We start from the raw sequence: 16,316 nt of genomic DNA, 5'->3' as shown, positions 1-16,316 counted from the left end.
AAACATGACTACTTTCATTTACATGACATTGGTGTCCCCCAAACATTATGGTGCCCTGAAATGGCGGGACTATGTATAAACACTGCTGTAATTTCTATATGGTGAAACCAAAATGTATAAAAATGGCCTTTATTAAAATCTGACTATGCACTTTAACCACATGTGATTTTTTTCTATTACAAATTTCAAATTGTGGAATACAGAGGCAAATAAATAAATGACGGGTCTTTGTCCCAAACATTATGGAGGGCACTGTGAAACACGTGTTTTTTTCCCCCCAGGTGATGTAAAGCGAGTGCTTGTTTTTTGTTTGTCTATCATTGATAAATAAAGAATTAAGAGTTTATCCAAATTTTCAAATGGCATTAATTTAATAGAGACTTTGTGACAGTTTCTTAAGCACTGCCACTAATTTAGCAGCCTGCATTTAAAGGATTTTTAGAAGATTAACACAGTGAGTTAGATACAGACTAAACCTGTGTGTGGATCTTTTGAACTGCTTTGCTTCAATTCCTGCTGTGGCCCTGCTGCAGAACTGAGCTCCCAATAGAATTTAGCATTTTCAGATAGCCTACTACCATCAATCCAAACAGCACAGTAGCAGGGGGAAATCTTGGCAACACCCTTTTCCTGATTTAGTAAATTCTGTCTCAATGAGTGACTCCACATTTAAATATTTCCAGTTCCAGTACTACTTAGTCCACGTGGTGAATTTTCAATACTGAGTCTACGCAGTAGGAAGATAGTACAAAATGGTGGTGAATTATTTTTACTAAAAGCAAAGTGGACAGATTTAAAAAATCTGCATAGATTGGCTTTTAACCGTTTTATGCTGATTTCCTAAACTCATACTAATCCTAACCCTACTGGACATAATGACCAAGGTATTGCCTGATCAAACTCCTTCAATCCTAAATGAATCGCTGGATAGGGATCATCCGTTAGATCTGTCTGGTTCTAATTTTCACCGCCAAGAGCAATGTATAACACCAGCTGCACCATATGAGGAAATCAACTTGTTTTCCAAAGATGGAATCTATGATCTCCCTAATCCATACGTGGGTATCAGCTTTACTACTCTGCTTCTTTTTGATCCTAAGGGGATTCCACAGGAACTCCTCGTATGAATTCTACCAGACAATATTTAACTAATAATTAATTCCATCTGCAATATGCTGGTTGTGATTTGAAATATTGGCTGCTGACAGATCTGTGGTGAGCCTGCCATTCCAAAAGCAGGAACAGAGATGCTGTTCATTTGAAAACCGAAGCATAATGAGGCAACACCTAGAACCTCCTCCACCAGTTCAATCAAGAGAAGGTTGATGTAGGGAGCATTTTCCTATTCTGTTGTAAAATAAATATTAACATTTATTTCCAACCTTTGTTAATCTCAGTATTCATCAAAATATTTGTTAAACTAATGAATTGCTTTAGAAGTGCAATCACTGTTGGATATTTACAGAAAAAGATGAAAGAATTGCATTATTTATGAGTAACTTGGCCTTGATTAGATTTGGAAGTGAGTATTCAAAGCTACAAATGCAACACTTAAATAGTACAGCATAATTTCCAACAGTTTCCATGTTGTCAGTTGTCATATATGATGCCACTACTAAAATAATAAAAACCTATTTCGCAATTGAAATTCTCTTGTGCTTAAGTATTGAAAATGTTGGCTTTGCTTGATATTTTGAGTGTTATTTTCAATGCCACTGCCTTGTGCACCCTATTTCAAAGGGGAAATTTTAACGATCCTTGTCAGGTGACTTCCATGGAGCACATACCAGATATGTTTACAGTAGTATTTATAGCTTTTATTTACCATGTTTAGTGTATTTTTTTTTTTTGCATTTCCAGGGAGTTATTTTCAGCATTTTCTTTTTGCTTTGGAAATTGATATATGTTACATCACTTTACTTCAAAAACAATATTTTCAGGATATCAAGCATAGTGATAGTCAACATTTGAGATGCAATGCTTTTGTATTTTTAACTTTTAAATGTTTTTTCCTTCCCATATTTCACAAGATGGTAAACCTCTTATTAGCGAAAGGCGCCAATATTAATGCTTTTGATAAGAAGGACAGAAGGGCCTTGCATTGGGCAGCTTATGAGGGTAAGGAATGTTTTGCTTAAAATATGCATTTGAATATTAGACAGTCTTTAGTATAATTAATGTGCATTTAAGGTATTAATGTATCAAAAGTTGTAGATTTTAAAAATACCTTTTTATGAGATATTTACACATTCACTTTAATTTTCTTTAGGTGTAATTTTTCTCTGAATTATTTTTATTGTTTGATCCCTTTCATTGAAATTGGTGTGAGAAGATTAGGATCCTGACAAATTGCATAACTAGACCTGTTGAACTAACTAGTGGGGGTGGTTTTAACAGATTGGAAAAGTATAAACGATGTTAAAGAGGAGAGTGCAGGAGAGGTTATTGAAGTTTCCACAATAAGAAATAGAACAGTAGGTTTAGAGAGGGATACAAGTCTAACTTCAGGCAACATAGGGACCATTTTGAGAAGAGGGGTGGGAATACAGACGTTATCTAAATGCAGTATATGAAACAAGTTGGATGAGCTTATAGCGCAGTTGGAAATTGGCAGGTACGATGTTGTGGGCATCATAGAATCTTGGATGAACAACGAACAAAGCTGGGAGCTGAATATCCATGGATGCACATCTTATTAAAAAGAAAGGCAGGTAGAAGAGGTGGTGGGGTGGGCTAGGTTGGTAAGGAATGACATCCAATCTTTATCAAGGAATGTTATTGGATTAGAAAATGTAGAATCCATGTGAGTAGAGCTAAGAAACGGCACCGGTAAAAAGATTCTGGTGGGAGTTATATACAGGCCTCCGAATAGTAGTCAGGATGTAGGGTACAAAGTACATCAAGAAATAGAAAAGGAATGTAAGAAAGACAATGTTGCCGTGGTCGAGGGGGATATCAGCATGCAAGTAGATTGGGAAAATCAGATTGCTACTGCATCCCAAGAGAAGGAATTTGGAGAATGCCTATGGGATGGGTTCTTAGAGCAGCTTGTGGTTGAGCCCACTAACAAAAGGCAGTTCTGGATTTGGTATTGTGCAATGAACAAGACTTGATTAGGAAGCTTAAGGCGAAGGAACCTCCTAGGAGGCAGTGGTCATGCTATGATAGAATTCAGCCTGCAGTTTGTGAGGGAGAGGCTGAAATCGGATATATCGGTATTACCGTTGAGTAAAGAGGCAGGAAAGAAGAGCTGGCAAAAGTTGATTGGAAGGGGACCCTAGCAGGAATAATGGTGGAACAGCAATGGCAGGAGTTTCTGGGAGTAATTCAGAAGACACAGGATATTTTCATCCCAAAGAGGATGAAACATATGAAGGGGAAAATGCGGTTACCGCACATGGGTGACAAAGGAAGCCAAAGATAGCATAAAAGCAAAAGAGAAGGCGTATAATGTGGCAAAGATTAGTGGGAAGCTAGAAGATTGAGAAGCTTTTTAAAAGCAACAGAAGGCTACTAAAAAGCAATAAAGGGAAAAAAGATGGTAAGCTAGCCAATGATATAAAAGAGGATACCAAAAGTTTTTTCAGATATATAAAGAGTAAAAGAGAGGCAAGAATGGACATTGGATCATTGGAAAATGACGCTGGAGAAGTAGTAATGGAGAACAAAGAAATGGCAGATGAACTGATTACATTTTTTATGTCAGTTTTCTCAGTGGAAGATGTGCCAGAAATTCAAGAGTCAGTAAGCAGAAGTGAGTGCAGTCGCTATCACTGAGGAGAAGGTGCTTGGGAAGTTGAAAGGTCCGAAGGTGGACCAGTACCAGATGGACTGCACCACAGGGTTCTAAAGGAGATACCTGTTAAAACTGCAGAGGTGTTAATAGTAATCTTTCAAGAATCACGAAAGTCAGGAATGGTTCTAGAGGACTTTGATTAGGTGCCGGCCGTGAGGGTGCTAATCAAGATGGGAGCCTATAGTATTAGAGGGAAGATACAAACATTGGATTGAAGATTGGCCGACTGGCAGGTCAAAAAGTGGAATAAGTGGCCTTTTCTGGTTGGTTGCCGGTGACTAGTGGTGTTCCGCAGGGATTCGTGTTGGGTCCACTACTTTTCACGTTATATGTTAATGATCTGGATGATGGAATTGATGGCATTATGACCAAGTTTGCTGGTGATACAAAGGAAGGTGGAGGAGCAGGTAGTGTTGAGGAAACGGGAAGTTTGCAGAAGGACTTGGGACAGGTTGGGAGAGTGGGCAAAGAAGTGACAAATACAATGCAGCAAATGGTCATGCTCTTTGGTAGAAAGAACTAGACTAACTAAATGGGACCCGTTGGGTTCCTATCACACAGGAGGCTTGGTCCCCCAACTCAATATTTCACCACTCACCCATCACCCCAACTGCACAGGCGCGGCTCATTTCCCCTCATGCCTTGCACTCTCTCTTCCCTCCTCTTCACCCTCCCTTGCCTTTCCCTTCTCCCCCTCCCCCAGGGGGGGTGAGCTCGGAGAAAAGACGGGGGAAGAGCCATAGGGGAGAGGGGTGTATCACGGGGGGGGCAGGAGCCAGCAAGGGGGACCAGAGGGGAAGGGGCTGGAGCTGCGGGGTGTTGCGATGGCGGTGCGTTTGGGACTCACAGTGGGCGCTGGACACACGCTAACACGCTATCTCGGACAGGCAGGAGAAAACGGCATTTTAATCCCGCCCCCCCTCCTCAAAGGCGCCAAAGTCGCGCACACGGCCAGTGACAGAACTGCAGCGTCGCTGAAGGTAAGTTTTGTAACATACCTACCGAGAGCATTTAGTCGGTAGCGGCGACCTGAAGAAAGTGCTGTCGGCCTGGGTCTACAACATGAGCCGCGTCAACCGGACGGTGTGGCAGCTGGTGAAGAAGGGCTCGCTGGTGCCGACTAATTCAGCAGGTCGGGCAGCACCTCTGGAGAACGTGGATATCCATGATCTACAGAGGTGCTGCCTGACCTGCTGATTTACTCCAGCACTTTGTGTCGTTTTGTGTATTAAACAGCATCTGCAGTTCTTTGTTTCTACATAGTTTTAAGATGACTCTGACCTTTTAGTTTGGTTTCGAGATACAGCATAGAAACAGGCCCTTCGGCCCACCGAGACTGCAGCAACCAGCAATCACTCGTACATTAGTTCTATCCTACACACTAGGGACAATATTACAGGTGCTAATTAACCTACGATCCTGCATGTCTTTGGAATGTGGGCGGAAACTGGAGCACCAGGAGAAAACTCACGTGATTACAGGTAGCACTCGTAGTCAGGCTTGAGCCCAGGTCTCCAGCATTGTTAGGCAGCAACTCTACTACTACGCCTCTGTGTACACCTTGTGTACATTCTGACACGCGTAAAGGTTTACGGAATGTAACCCTTAGTAAGTTGCAGAGTGATTGTAATGTGAAATGATTACGTTTTGGTAGAAAAATTGGGAGAGACTGTATCGACTAAATGAAAGTTCAAAAGGATGTGCAGGAACATGGTCTGGATGTATAAATGCATAAAACAAAGTGGCAGGGCATGGTCCAAGAATGATTGGTAATGCATTGGGATCTTGAGATTTGGTGTAGAGTACAAAAAGTTTAGGAATATTATGTTGAACCTGTATGAAGCATCGAGTAGCTCACAACGAGAGGATTGTAGTCATGTACTCGAGGTCATGGAAATTGTACAGATGAGTTACAAGGGAGACTATTGTCAGCTTCAAGGATGAAGAAGAGAAGCTGTGTTGTTCTTTTTTGGAGCAAAGAAAGTTAAGGGGAGGTTTGCTGGCAGTGTACATAATCATGACATATTTAAACATGCTAAATGGACTGTTCTGCACCAAGGAGACAGGTTTTAAAAAATTGGGACAAAAGCTGCAAAGAGGATAAGAGAAAAATATTTTTTGTTTATAATTCTATTGTTAGGATTGTTAGAATCTAGAATTGTTAGGATTTGGAATTACTTGCCTTGAGGGATAAAATCAATAAATGCCTCAGACTTGAGGGAATAATTTACAGCCATATGGACAGAGCAGGGGAATAGGATTGATGGAATATTTGTATTAAGAATCGGTAGCAACTTAATGAGCTGAACCGAATTGAGTATGCTTTTTATATGCTGAAGAGAAAATTGAGGGGGAATAGCCCCCAATACAAGCATAAGCTAAAGATGGCTGGCAGACTGGTGATGTCCATGAGTCGCAGACTTCAAGCAGCCATTGTATGCAATGGATATACAACAAAACGCTAAACATGACTACTTTCATCTACATGACATTGCTGTGTCCCAAACATTATGGTGCCCTGAAATGGCATGACGATGTATAAACACAGCTGTAATTTCCACATGGTAAAACCAAAATGTATAAAAATGGCCTTTATTAAAATCTGACAATGTGCACTTTAACTACATGTGATTTTTTTCTATTACAAACCTCAAATTGTGGAGTACAGAGGCAAATAAATAAATGATTGGTCTTTATCCCAAACATTATGGAGGGCACTGTAAATCTAGAAATAGATGTTAAGGATACAGTGAATGTTGTTGAGCATTCATTCCATAAAACAACATGAAAATGTTATGTATTTCAATCCGTGTAAAATGTGAAATTTTGTACTATAGGTCATGTTGAAGTAGTTTCTTTGCTGTTGAATCATGGAGCTGAAGTTACTTGTAAGGACAAGAAAGGCTATACACCATTGCATGCAGCTGCATCTAATGGACAGATTAATGTGGTAAAACTTCTGATCAATCTTGCTGTGGAGGTAAGTGTTCTTTGCTTGGAAGACGAATAGAGCGAAAGTGTATATATTTTTTTTCTTGAAGTACTCGTATAGATAAGAGGCTAACAGGTGCATAGCAACAACATACCAACCACAACATCCATTTATATAATGGTCTTAATGCAGAAGAACATCTTATTACAGTTCACTAAAATGTTATTCAAACAAAATAATTATTCCAATCTCTATGTTAAGGCAGATGATCAAAAGCTTGGTCAAATAGCTTTCAGGAGAATCTTAAAACCGCAAAGGGAAATTGGGAAGGAAAGAGGTTTGGGAAAGAAATTCCAGCTCACACACAAGGTACACGAGCCAGTAGTTTCAAGTTTAAATCAGAATTAGAAGAGTGCAAATATCTTGAAGGATTTTAGGGGTGGAGAAGATTAGTAGGGAAGATTATCACGATAGAGGTGTTAAAAATAACTGATATAAGGGTTAGGGGAGAATGTGTCTTGTTACAAATTAGGATATCGACAGAAGATCTCAATTTTTGGTAACTAGAATGAAGGCAGCTAATCAGGAATGTATTGGAATAGTCAAATCCAGAATTAATAATGTTTGAGCTGAGGTGGCTGACAATACACAAGTGGCAAGGGTAGGAGTTCTAAAAAGTTTTTAATTAAGTATTACAATAGAACATAATGAAGAACTATTCCTGAGTGAAAAGTTTTATGAAGAAAAATAAATTTTAATTGAGGCTGTTTGGGTAATGGGAAGTTTAGTTCTTCCAGAATTTCAAATCACTGTCCAGAAATTTGAGATGCAGAATTAAATTAAATCACATGGAATTACTTTTGGCAAAAAAGGAATTAAACACAATTTCTGTTTTTCCATATAAATTTCCAGGTTTTGCTTTCAAAGATGCTCTTTATTTAAAATGTGAGATTGCAAGCCCTGATTCATGTGGGATATACTGTATAATAAACAGGTGTAGTGGAGAATAGGTATAAATGGTTTACTTTTGGACTGTGTCATGTTTTAATGTCTTACAGTTTTATTTTCTGTATAATATTAATGTCAGTTTGACATTCAAAAAATAAGGATGAAGGATTGTGTTATCAGCAGTTTCAAACATTTAATGCTAAATGAGTTTGTTTTCTGCATTAGAATTGCACAAAATTTATTTCTTCAGATTGATGAACCGAATGCCTATGGCAATACGGCACTCCATATTGCATGTTACAATGGACAAGATGTGGTTGTCAATGAACTTATTGATTATGGTGCGAATGTGAATCAGCCCAACAACAAGGGATTTACTCCTCTGCACTTTGCTGCTGCTTCAACCCATGGTGCTTCATGTCTTGAACTATTAGTAAATAATGGAGTCGATGTCAATGTCCAGGTACAACTTTTCCTACATTTTTTTAATTGTAAAAAATAAATTTTATGAACGGTAAATGATAATCCACATATTTTTCTTTTAATTGCAACATTTGTATCTTTAAAAAAATAAGTACATCCTTTCATCTATTTGCATTAGTACCAATAGAGGTTCTCCATATTGACTGTCGGTCAATATGGAAGCTCTTTTGCTTCATTCTTCACCCCTAAGCATCAGGATTGGAGAATTGTTAAATGTTTGCAGCCTAAAAAGAGAATATTTGGCCCATCTTGTCTGAGTCGGCTATCTACCTGAACCATTTGCTAGTTCCAATACTTTGTCTCTCGTGGGCTTGTAAGATTTTCCTCGTCATATATTCCCCTAATTTCATCTTGAAGGCTAGCGAAGAAACTGCCTCCACATATTTGCAGGCAGTGCATGTAATGTTTTCTTTGGACTGTGAAAAAGCTAACATCTTGTAAGACAAATAGTGATCTGCCAACCTGAATTTGTAGCTTCTAAAGAAGAAGCAAATGTTGTGGCTAAGCAAGGGCACTTAAGGAATTGTGGTTAGCTCCCTAGCTTCAGCTGCACACTTTCTGTTTTGAATAATACTTCCATTAAAGAAAAGTAAAACGATGTGACTGTTTTGTGAAGGTTTATGGTTTGATTTATGTAATCCAAGATAATAGTCAAGTGACTATCACAATTTGAAAAACATTTTTAGAGTAAAGACGGCAAGAATCCACTGCACATGACTGCTATCCATGGCCGATTTACACGATCACAAACGCTCATTCAAAATGGTAAGTTGAAATAATTATTTGACGAGAATGTATTTAAAGATTTTAAAAGCTGTTTTTGCATGATTAAGTTCCCAAGGCTGCAATTCAGATTTGAATATGGAAACTATGTACTCTGCTCGTACTAAAATCCAATTTGAATATGGAAACTGTTCATACTTTCAATTGTTGAAAATGGAACAAAATGGTGCTTTAATTTACAAACACAAAGCAACTAACTGGGTGGCGACCTTAAAACAGAAAGATGGGAATCTTTCATCTACTAGACACAGTCAATAGTGCAAAGATATAAAAACAAACTTTTGGAAGATCTCACATCTTCCCACCGTACCCTCAGTCCTGATGCAGTTTATTGACATGAAGCATTGACCATCTCTTTGCCTCCACAGATGCTGAGTTCTTCCAGCAATTTCTTTTTTTTTTGCTCAGATTCCGGCATCTGCAGTTCCTCGTGTCTTCAGTGCAAATAAATCCAGTCGTCAGGATGAGTACAGCTTTAATTAAGCTGAATGAGTATTATTACTCAGGACATATCTGTCTGCTTAATTGGCATTCCATTTACAAACTAAGTATCCCCTGCTGCAGTGTGTACCGTCTACAGTCTGCATTGCAGCAACCTGCTAGGGCCGCTTCCATACTTGTGGCCCTTGACATCCAGCGGAACATGAACAAAGTGCAAATCACTGACAATTCTGACTTTGAAATGGGTCCTGATTCTTTTGTTTGATTTCTGGTCTAAACCTTTGTGTTCCTTCTTTAACTGCATTATGAGAGTACTTTCACCAGAAATGTGGCAATGTTTTTATACTTCTGCTTAGCATCATCTAGCCCAGAGCCGCCTATGCCTAAGTGATAGAAATGCTCACCAGGACACTTCTTAAATGCTGCCTGCGATTTGGCTTCAACCACACCTTTAGGCGAAGCATTCCAGGTACTAATCATTCTCTGGATGATAATTATCCCCTTGTAAATCTCCCCCTTCCTTACCTTAAACCTATGACCTCTTGCTTTATCAATTCCTGAAATGGGAAAAGGTTACCTGCATTTTTTTCCCTACCAAAATCCCTCATAATTTTATATACCTCAATCATGTCCCCTCTTAACTCCTTCTGTATAGTTTTTCTCCTCATAACTTAACTACTCATAGAAACATAGAAACATAGAAAGTAGGTGCGAGAGCAGACCACCAGGTCCATCGAGCCCGCACCGCCATTCGCTCATGGCTGAACACTAAACAGACACTCTTACCCACAAACAGTAGACACAAGACACAGAACACAAGACACTACCCTCCCCTTTATACCGCTATCACCCCTCTCCACCCCAAGAACCTCGTGATCTCCTGGGGGAGGCAAAAAACCGGATAACTCCAACTCCATCTCAAAAAATATCCTGGTGAATCTCCTCTAAACCTTCTCTCGTGTTATCATATCCTTCCTGTACCTGTGGTGACTGGAGCTGCATGCAGAACTCCAGCTGAAGTTTAACCAAGGCTAGGACATAGCCTCCCTTCTTCTATTTTCAATTGCATGACTAATGAGGGCAAGTAGCTCATATGCCTTCCTAACCACATTTTCTATCTGTGTTGCCATCTTCAACGATCTGTTGACTTGTACTGAAAGGTCCCTGTGTTCCTTAATAATACCCACTACGACCATCCCATTCATGGTGTATGTTCTCGCCTCATCAGTACTCCCAAAATGCATCACCACACTTGACTGGATTAATCTCCATTGGCCATTTTTCTGCTCACTTCAATGCATTGATCCATTTCTGCAGCTGAAGAATATCTTGCACACTATCAACAACTGCTACAGTCTTCGTGCCATCTGCAAACTTACGAATTATGCCTCTCATATCCATATCCAGGTCTTTCATGTTCATTACAAACAACAAGGATCCCAGTGCCCATCTCCTAATTAGACTGTAGAGATACAGTGTGGACAGGCCCTTCAGCCCACTAAGTCCATGCTGACCAGCAATCAACCAGTACAGTAGCAGTATCCTACACACTAGGGACAAGTCACAATTTTACGGAAGCCAATGTACCTACAAACCAGTAGGTCTTTCGAGTATGGGAAGAAATCGGAGCACTCGGAGAAAACCCACAGTGTCCCAGAGAGAAAGTACAAGCTCTGTACAGACAGCACCCATAGTCAGGATTGAGCCTAGGTCTCTGGTGCCGTGAGGCAGCAATCCTACCGCGGTGCCACTGTGCTGCCCTAAATTGTGAAGCCAGTTTTGGATCCATTCTGACGACTTGCCTTCGATACTATGGGACCTAAAGTTTTGAACCGGTCTTCCATGTGGTATCTTGTCAAAGGCCTTATAAAGTCCAATTAAATTGTATCTACTGCCCTGTCCTCATCATTACATTTTATTACCTTTTCAAATAATTCAATTAAATTGTCAGACAGCGATGTGACTTTGACAAATGTTGGCTGTCTCTGCTTTTCGTAGTGATCATTCATTTCTCCTTAGGAATTTTTTCCAGGATCATCCCCGCCAGTGATTTACACTTACAGGTCTATAGTTACCAGACTTTTTTCCTGCTGCCTTTCGTGAAAAGAGATCCCTTGTGTGCAGTCCTCTAGTTATCTGGTGCCTGGCTTGTTTAGCAAAGATTTAAAAATCTCAGGCAGAGTCCCAGCAATCTCTTCCCATACCTCTTATGGAGGCCTGGGATAAATCTGGTGATGGTGATTTATCCACTTTTAAGTCACTATGATAAAGAATATCTCCTTTTTATTCATGGATTTTTCTCGACTTTCATCTGACCCTTCAATAATTTCTCCAACACAGTTTATTTCCTTTATGAGTACCAACAAAAAGTATTCATTGAGGACCACATCTATACCTTCAGACTCCACCCACAGATTACCCATGATGCTGTTCCTTATGATTTTTTTCCAGTTATTCGTTTACTTTTAATATACTTGTAGAATGCCATCTGACTGACCGTGACCTCATCGGCTAGTGATATTTCACGATCCCTCTTAGCCTTTTTCAATTTCCTTTACCAAGCCTCTCCCTAGAGTCTTGAAGGCCTTCATTTGTTCCTTACCTGTCAATTTCTTCTTTTTTTTCTCTCTCCCCATCCTTCAATATCCATCGGCATCTAAGGTTCCCTACACTTGTTTTGCCTGTCTTTCACCCTTATAGGAACATCTTAGCAAACTCTTACTATTTCTGCTTTGAATGCTTGCCATTGAATTAGATACTCTTAATCTACTCCCCCCTATGTTAAAGAAATTTGACTTCCTTCAATTTCAGACTATAGTTCCTGGTCCATTCCTATCCTTTTCTCTAGCCACTTTGAAATATGTAGAATTATGGCCATTATCCCTTCCCTTGAGCAGTAAATGTCCCAAGGTAAAATATTTTACTTACTTTGTCAAAAGATCTTCTGCCTCAAAGATTCCGCTTCCTCTGAGGCTTTAATGCTAAGACCGTTCCAGTTAACATTTGGGAAGTGGAAACTTCCCTGTATAATGACTTCATTTTGATTGCATCTCTCTGATAGCTACCTATGTATCTGTCCCTCTTTATCCTGTTGATGGATGCTTTCTAAGTGTTCACCTTCACAAAGGATCTTCTTGACGTTGGATGTTTCTGGCCGTGATCCTTCATCTATGCTGTTGGGAGATTTGCCATATACGAGTAGCAAGTGAAAATACTCTTTTGTTTCTAATTTATACTCGTATAGCTACATTTGTGAAGCCTTCTAAGGTATCTTCCCGCAATACTGAAGTAATGAAATACCTGCTCGCGTTTACTCCTCCCTCAGTCTTGTCTGAAAACTCTATACCAAGGGATAGTGCGCTGCCAATCTGTCTTTCAACCAGTGATTATTGGGAATGCTATTCTTCAGGGTTCCAAAGATAATTTTCAAAAGCACATGTTGATTTATGTTTTAATATTTTGGATTATAATGAATTCATATTAATAAATGTATCTCCCTGTGACATACATGACCATGTTGTGGTTTCAGTTGAGTGGTATGTAGATGTTCCTTGTATTCAGTTCATGGTAATTCCATAAAAGGTTTTCAAATTCTAAGCACTTTAAACAAGATCTAAGCTTATTTCCATTGTAGCTTCATTGCTGTTTTTGAAGTAAACTTTAAGTCCTACTGTTTACAATTAAATGCTTGGAGTTCTGCACAGAACTACCAACACTTCGTGTTCATGTATAGATACCCCAAATTTGCTGGGAATTCTCCACAATCCTTTTCTTGGCTATGGCTTTGAACATTGAACTACTTTTCCAACTCCCACCTCCTGCCTTTGAGATAGTATGCAACATGCAAGGGCTGATTGCATTGCAGAATCTTATTGATAAGGGATAGGGTGGTTTCAGGCAGGAAGTAACACTGATGGATCTGGAGAAGTTAGGTTTGTACTCTACACAGAGGTCAACAGTGAGCTGGAAATTCTAGGCCAGTAACTTGTAGTTCATTGTGATATTTTACGTTAGCATGTTGCAATTTATTATTTAAAGCATAAAACAATTTAAGTAAATGAAAATAGTTTACTTTCTCCTGTATAAATCCAATAATTTGCCAATTTTATTTTATTTATAGCTTGGAAGGTTACAATAACTGGTAAATTCTGACTATATTGGCGAGATCTAATAATCTAAAAATCCAAAATAAGTGAATTTTGAAATACAATGTAACCAATCAAGTGATTATGAAAACTAGATGCCAATCTAAGATATAATTTGGGGTTACACAAAAAAGCTGGAGAAACTCAGCGGGTGCAGCAGCATCTATGGAGCGAAGGAAATAGGCAACGTTTCGGGCCGAAACCCTTCTTCAGACTGATCGGGGGGGCGGGGGTGGGTGGGGACAAGAAAGGGAAAAGGAGGAGGAGCCCGAAGGCTGGGGGATGGGAGGAGACAGCAGGGGGACTGAGGAAGGGGAGAGACAGCAAGGACTAACAAAATTGGGAGAATTCGATGTTCATGCCCCCGGGGTGCAGACTCCCCAAACGGAATATGAGGTGCTGTTCCTCCAATTTCCGGTGCTGCTCGCTGTGGCCATGGAGGAGACCCAGGACAGAGAGGTCGGAGACGGAGTGGGAGGAGGAGTTGAAGTGCTGAGCCACCGGGAGGTCAGCTTGGTTATTGCGGACCGAGCGGAGGTGTTCGGTGAAACGATCGCCCAACCTCCGCTTGGTCTCACCGATATAGATCTGCTGACATCTAGAGCAGCGGACGCAATAGATGAGGTTGGAAGAGATGCAGGTAAACCTCTGTCGCACCTGGAACGATTGCTTGGGTTCTTGAACGGAGTCGAGGGGGGAGGTAAAGGGACAAGTGTTGCATCTCTTGCGGTTGCAAGGGAAAGTGCCCGGGGAGGGGGTGGACCGAGAGGGAAGGGAAGAATTGACAAGGGAGTTATGGAGGGAGCGGTCTTTGCGGAAGGCAGATATGGGGGGAGATGGGAAGATGTGGCGAGTGGTGGGGTCACGTTGGAGGTGGCGAAACTGACGGAGGATTACTTTTTGTATGTGACGGCTGGTGGGGTGAAAGGTGAGGACTAGGGGGACTCGGCCCTTGTTGCGAGTGCGGGGATGGGGAGAGAGAGGAGTGTTGCGGGGTATGGAAGAGACCCTGGTGCGAGCCTCATTTATGGTGGAGGAGGGGAACCCCCGTTCCCTGAATAATGAGGACATTTCAGATGTCCTGGTGTGGAACGCCTCATCCGTGGAGCAGATGCGGCGTAGACGGAGGAATTGGGAGTAGGGGATGGAGTCCTTACAGGAAGCAGGGTGGGAAGAAGTGTAGTCCAGATAGCCATGGGAGTCAGTGGGTTTATAGTGTATGTCGGTCAGAAGTCTATCACCTGCAATGGAGATAGTGAGGTCAAGGAATGGTAGGGAAGTGTCGGAGATGGTCCAGGTGTATTTGAGTGCCGGATGGAAGTTAGTGGTGAAGTGGATGAAGTCAGTCAGTTGTGTGCGGGTGCAGGAGGTGGCACCAAAGCAGTCGTCGATGTAGCGGAGGTAGATACAAATACAAATTAAGATATAATTTGTGTTTGTATGCATAAACTGATACGTAAAAGATCAATTCAGTAAATTGTCATTTATCCACATTCTAACAATACAATGACAAATAGTTGGCTGCATAAGGAAAGTAAACTATTGCATAGAATTTTTTTTACATGAATTAATGTATTTAAAACTACATCATAGAGTGTTTTTTAAAAAATATGAAGTAGTTGTCTATTATGCGATTCATGTTTTTCACCCATAAATATCTGAAAGCATCCCTGGTTATTAAATAACAAGTTTACACTTCTTTGGCAAAATGTTGATCATAAACAGTCGCTGCACATCAGTGTAACATCTACAGTCTGCATTGCGGCAATAGGCCAGGGTATCTTTGATATGACGACCCAAACAAGTAGGAAAATGTGAATGCCATCTCTTAAAGTTTTATATTAAATTCAAAGGCTTGGAAAGCTTCATGAATTGTTGATATTATGATGGCACCTTCAAGATTCCTCTTGGACCAGGGGATAATAAGAAAATTGGGTGATATGCACCCAATTATTATTATTATTATTTTCTCTTCCTGTAGTTTAACGTGGTGTTTTTAAAATAATGCAAAATTAGAATGTATTTGAATGAAACGTTCATCACCAATATTATCTTTTGACTGATTTATTACTAGTCAATTGCAATGACACGATATTAATTGTCATATGTTTTAGAAGGTCTGCTTAATAATCATCATAAATTCATCACCTTCAAGTTAGGATCATGACTGGAACATGAAGTACAAGTTGAATTGTTTATCAATTATGCTGCATAGGAGTTGGTGAATGGAGGGTTTTTTTGGAATAGAAAAGAGAGGTATAATATTTGTTGCTCAGAACAGCTTTGGAATAAAGAGACCAGAGGCTTGAAAATAAATAACCTGTTTATCTTAATTACTGTGGTTATCATAGTAATGTCCAAGGAATTGAAACTAGAAATAAAAAAAGCTAAATCCTAAAAAGCTGCAGAATTTGGAGGAAGAAAGGCCACAAACTTGAAATGTTGATTGCTTTTCCTTTTACAAATGCTGTCTGACCTGTAAGTTTTTCCCGCATTTTTGGTTTCAATGTTAAAAGGCGAGTAGAAGAATGGAGAAAAGATTAGGTTAGGCTGCTAAAAAGATTGAAGGAAGAAGCTTAAACCCTTTGAGAATTGAACAAATTGTGAATCTAGGTTATGCTGAATGTAGGTGCACCAGTGACAGCCAGATTTTTATTATGCAGTCATTCATTGAGACTGGAGTTATTTTGGCAAGGTCGACATTTATTGGCATTGTGGGATATAATGCAAGAATTTTTTTTTAAAGATGCCTGCTAGAAATGAAAGATTTTGAAGGAATTTGGAAAAA

At 39.9% G+C, this 16,316-nt stretch overlaps 1 protein-coding gene across 10 annotated transcripts in view; it reads left to right on the top strand.

The window, feature by feature from the left end:
* The window catches only part of ankrd44 (ankyrin repeat domain 44), a 170,884-nt gene that overhangs the window by 67,383 nt on the left and 87,185 nt on the right, over window positions 1-16,316 (top strand). For 6 of the 10 annotated variants that reach the window (XM_055637804.1, XM_055637798.1, XM_055637799.1 and 3 more), the window contains exons 6-10: window positions 2,031-2,118; window positions 6,634-6,776; window positions 6,990-7,097; window positions 7,927-8,139; window positions 8,846-8,924. In XM_055637804.1, coding sequence (XP_055493779.1) covers window positions 2,031-2,118; window positions 6,634-6,776; window positions 6,990-7,097; window positions 7,927-8,139; window positions 8,846-8,924 — 631 coding nt within the window. The remainder of the gene's footprint in view (window positions 1-2,030; window positions 2,119-6,633; window positions 6,777-6,989; window positions 7,098-7,926; window positions 8,140-8,845; window positions 8,925-16,316) is intronic. The other 4 variants (XM_055637805.1, XM_055637802.1, XM_055637803.1 and 1 more) reach the window with 1 other exon arrangement.

The sequence above is a fragment of the Leucoraja erinacea genome, chromosome 7 (genome assembly GCF_028641065.1).
Source record: "Leucoraja erinacea ecotype New England chromosome 7, Leri_hhj_1, whole genome shotgun sequence".
Taxonomy (NCBI): Eukaryota; Metazoa; Chordata; class Chondrichthyes; order Rajiformes; family Rajidae; genus Leucoraja; species Leucoraja erinaceus.
Note: the sequence above shows the minus strand (reverse complement) of the source record. Positions and strands in the feature narration are given on the sequence as shown.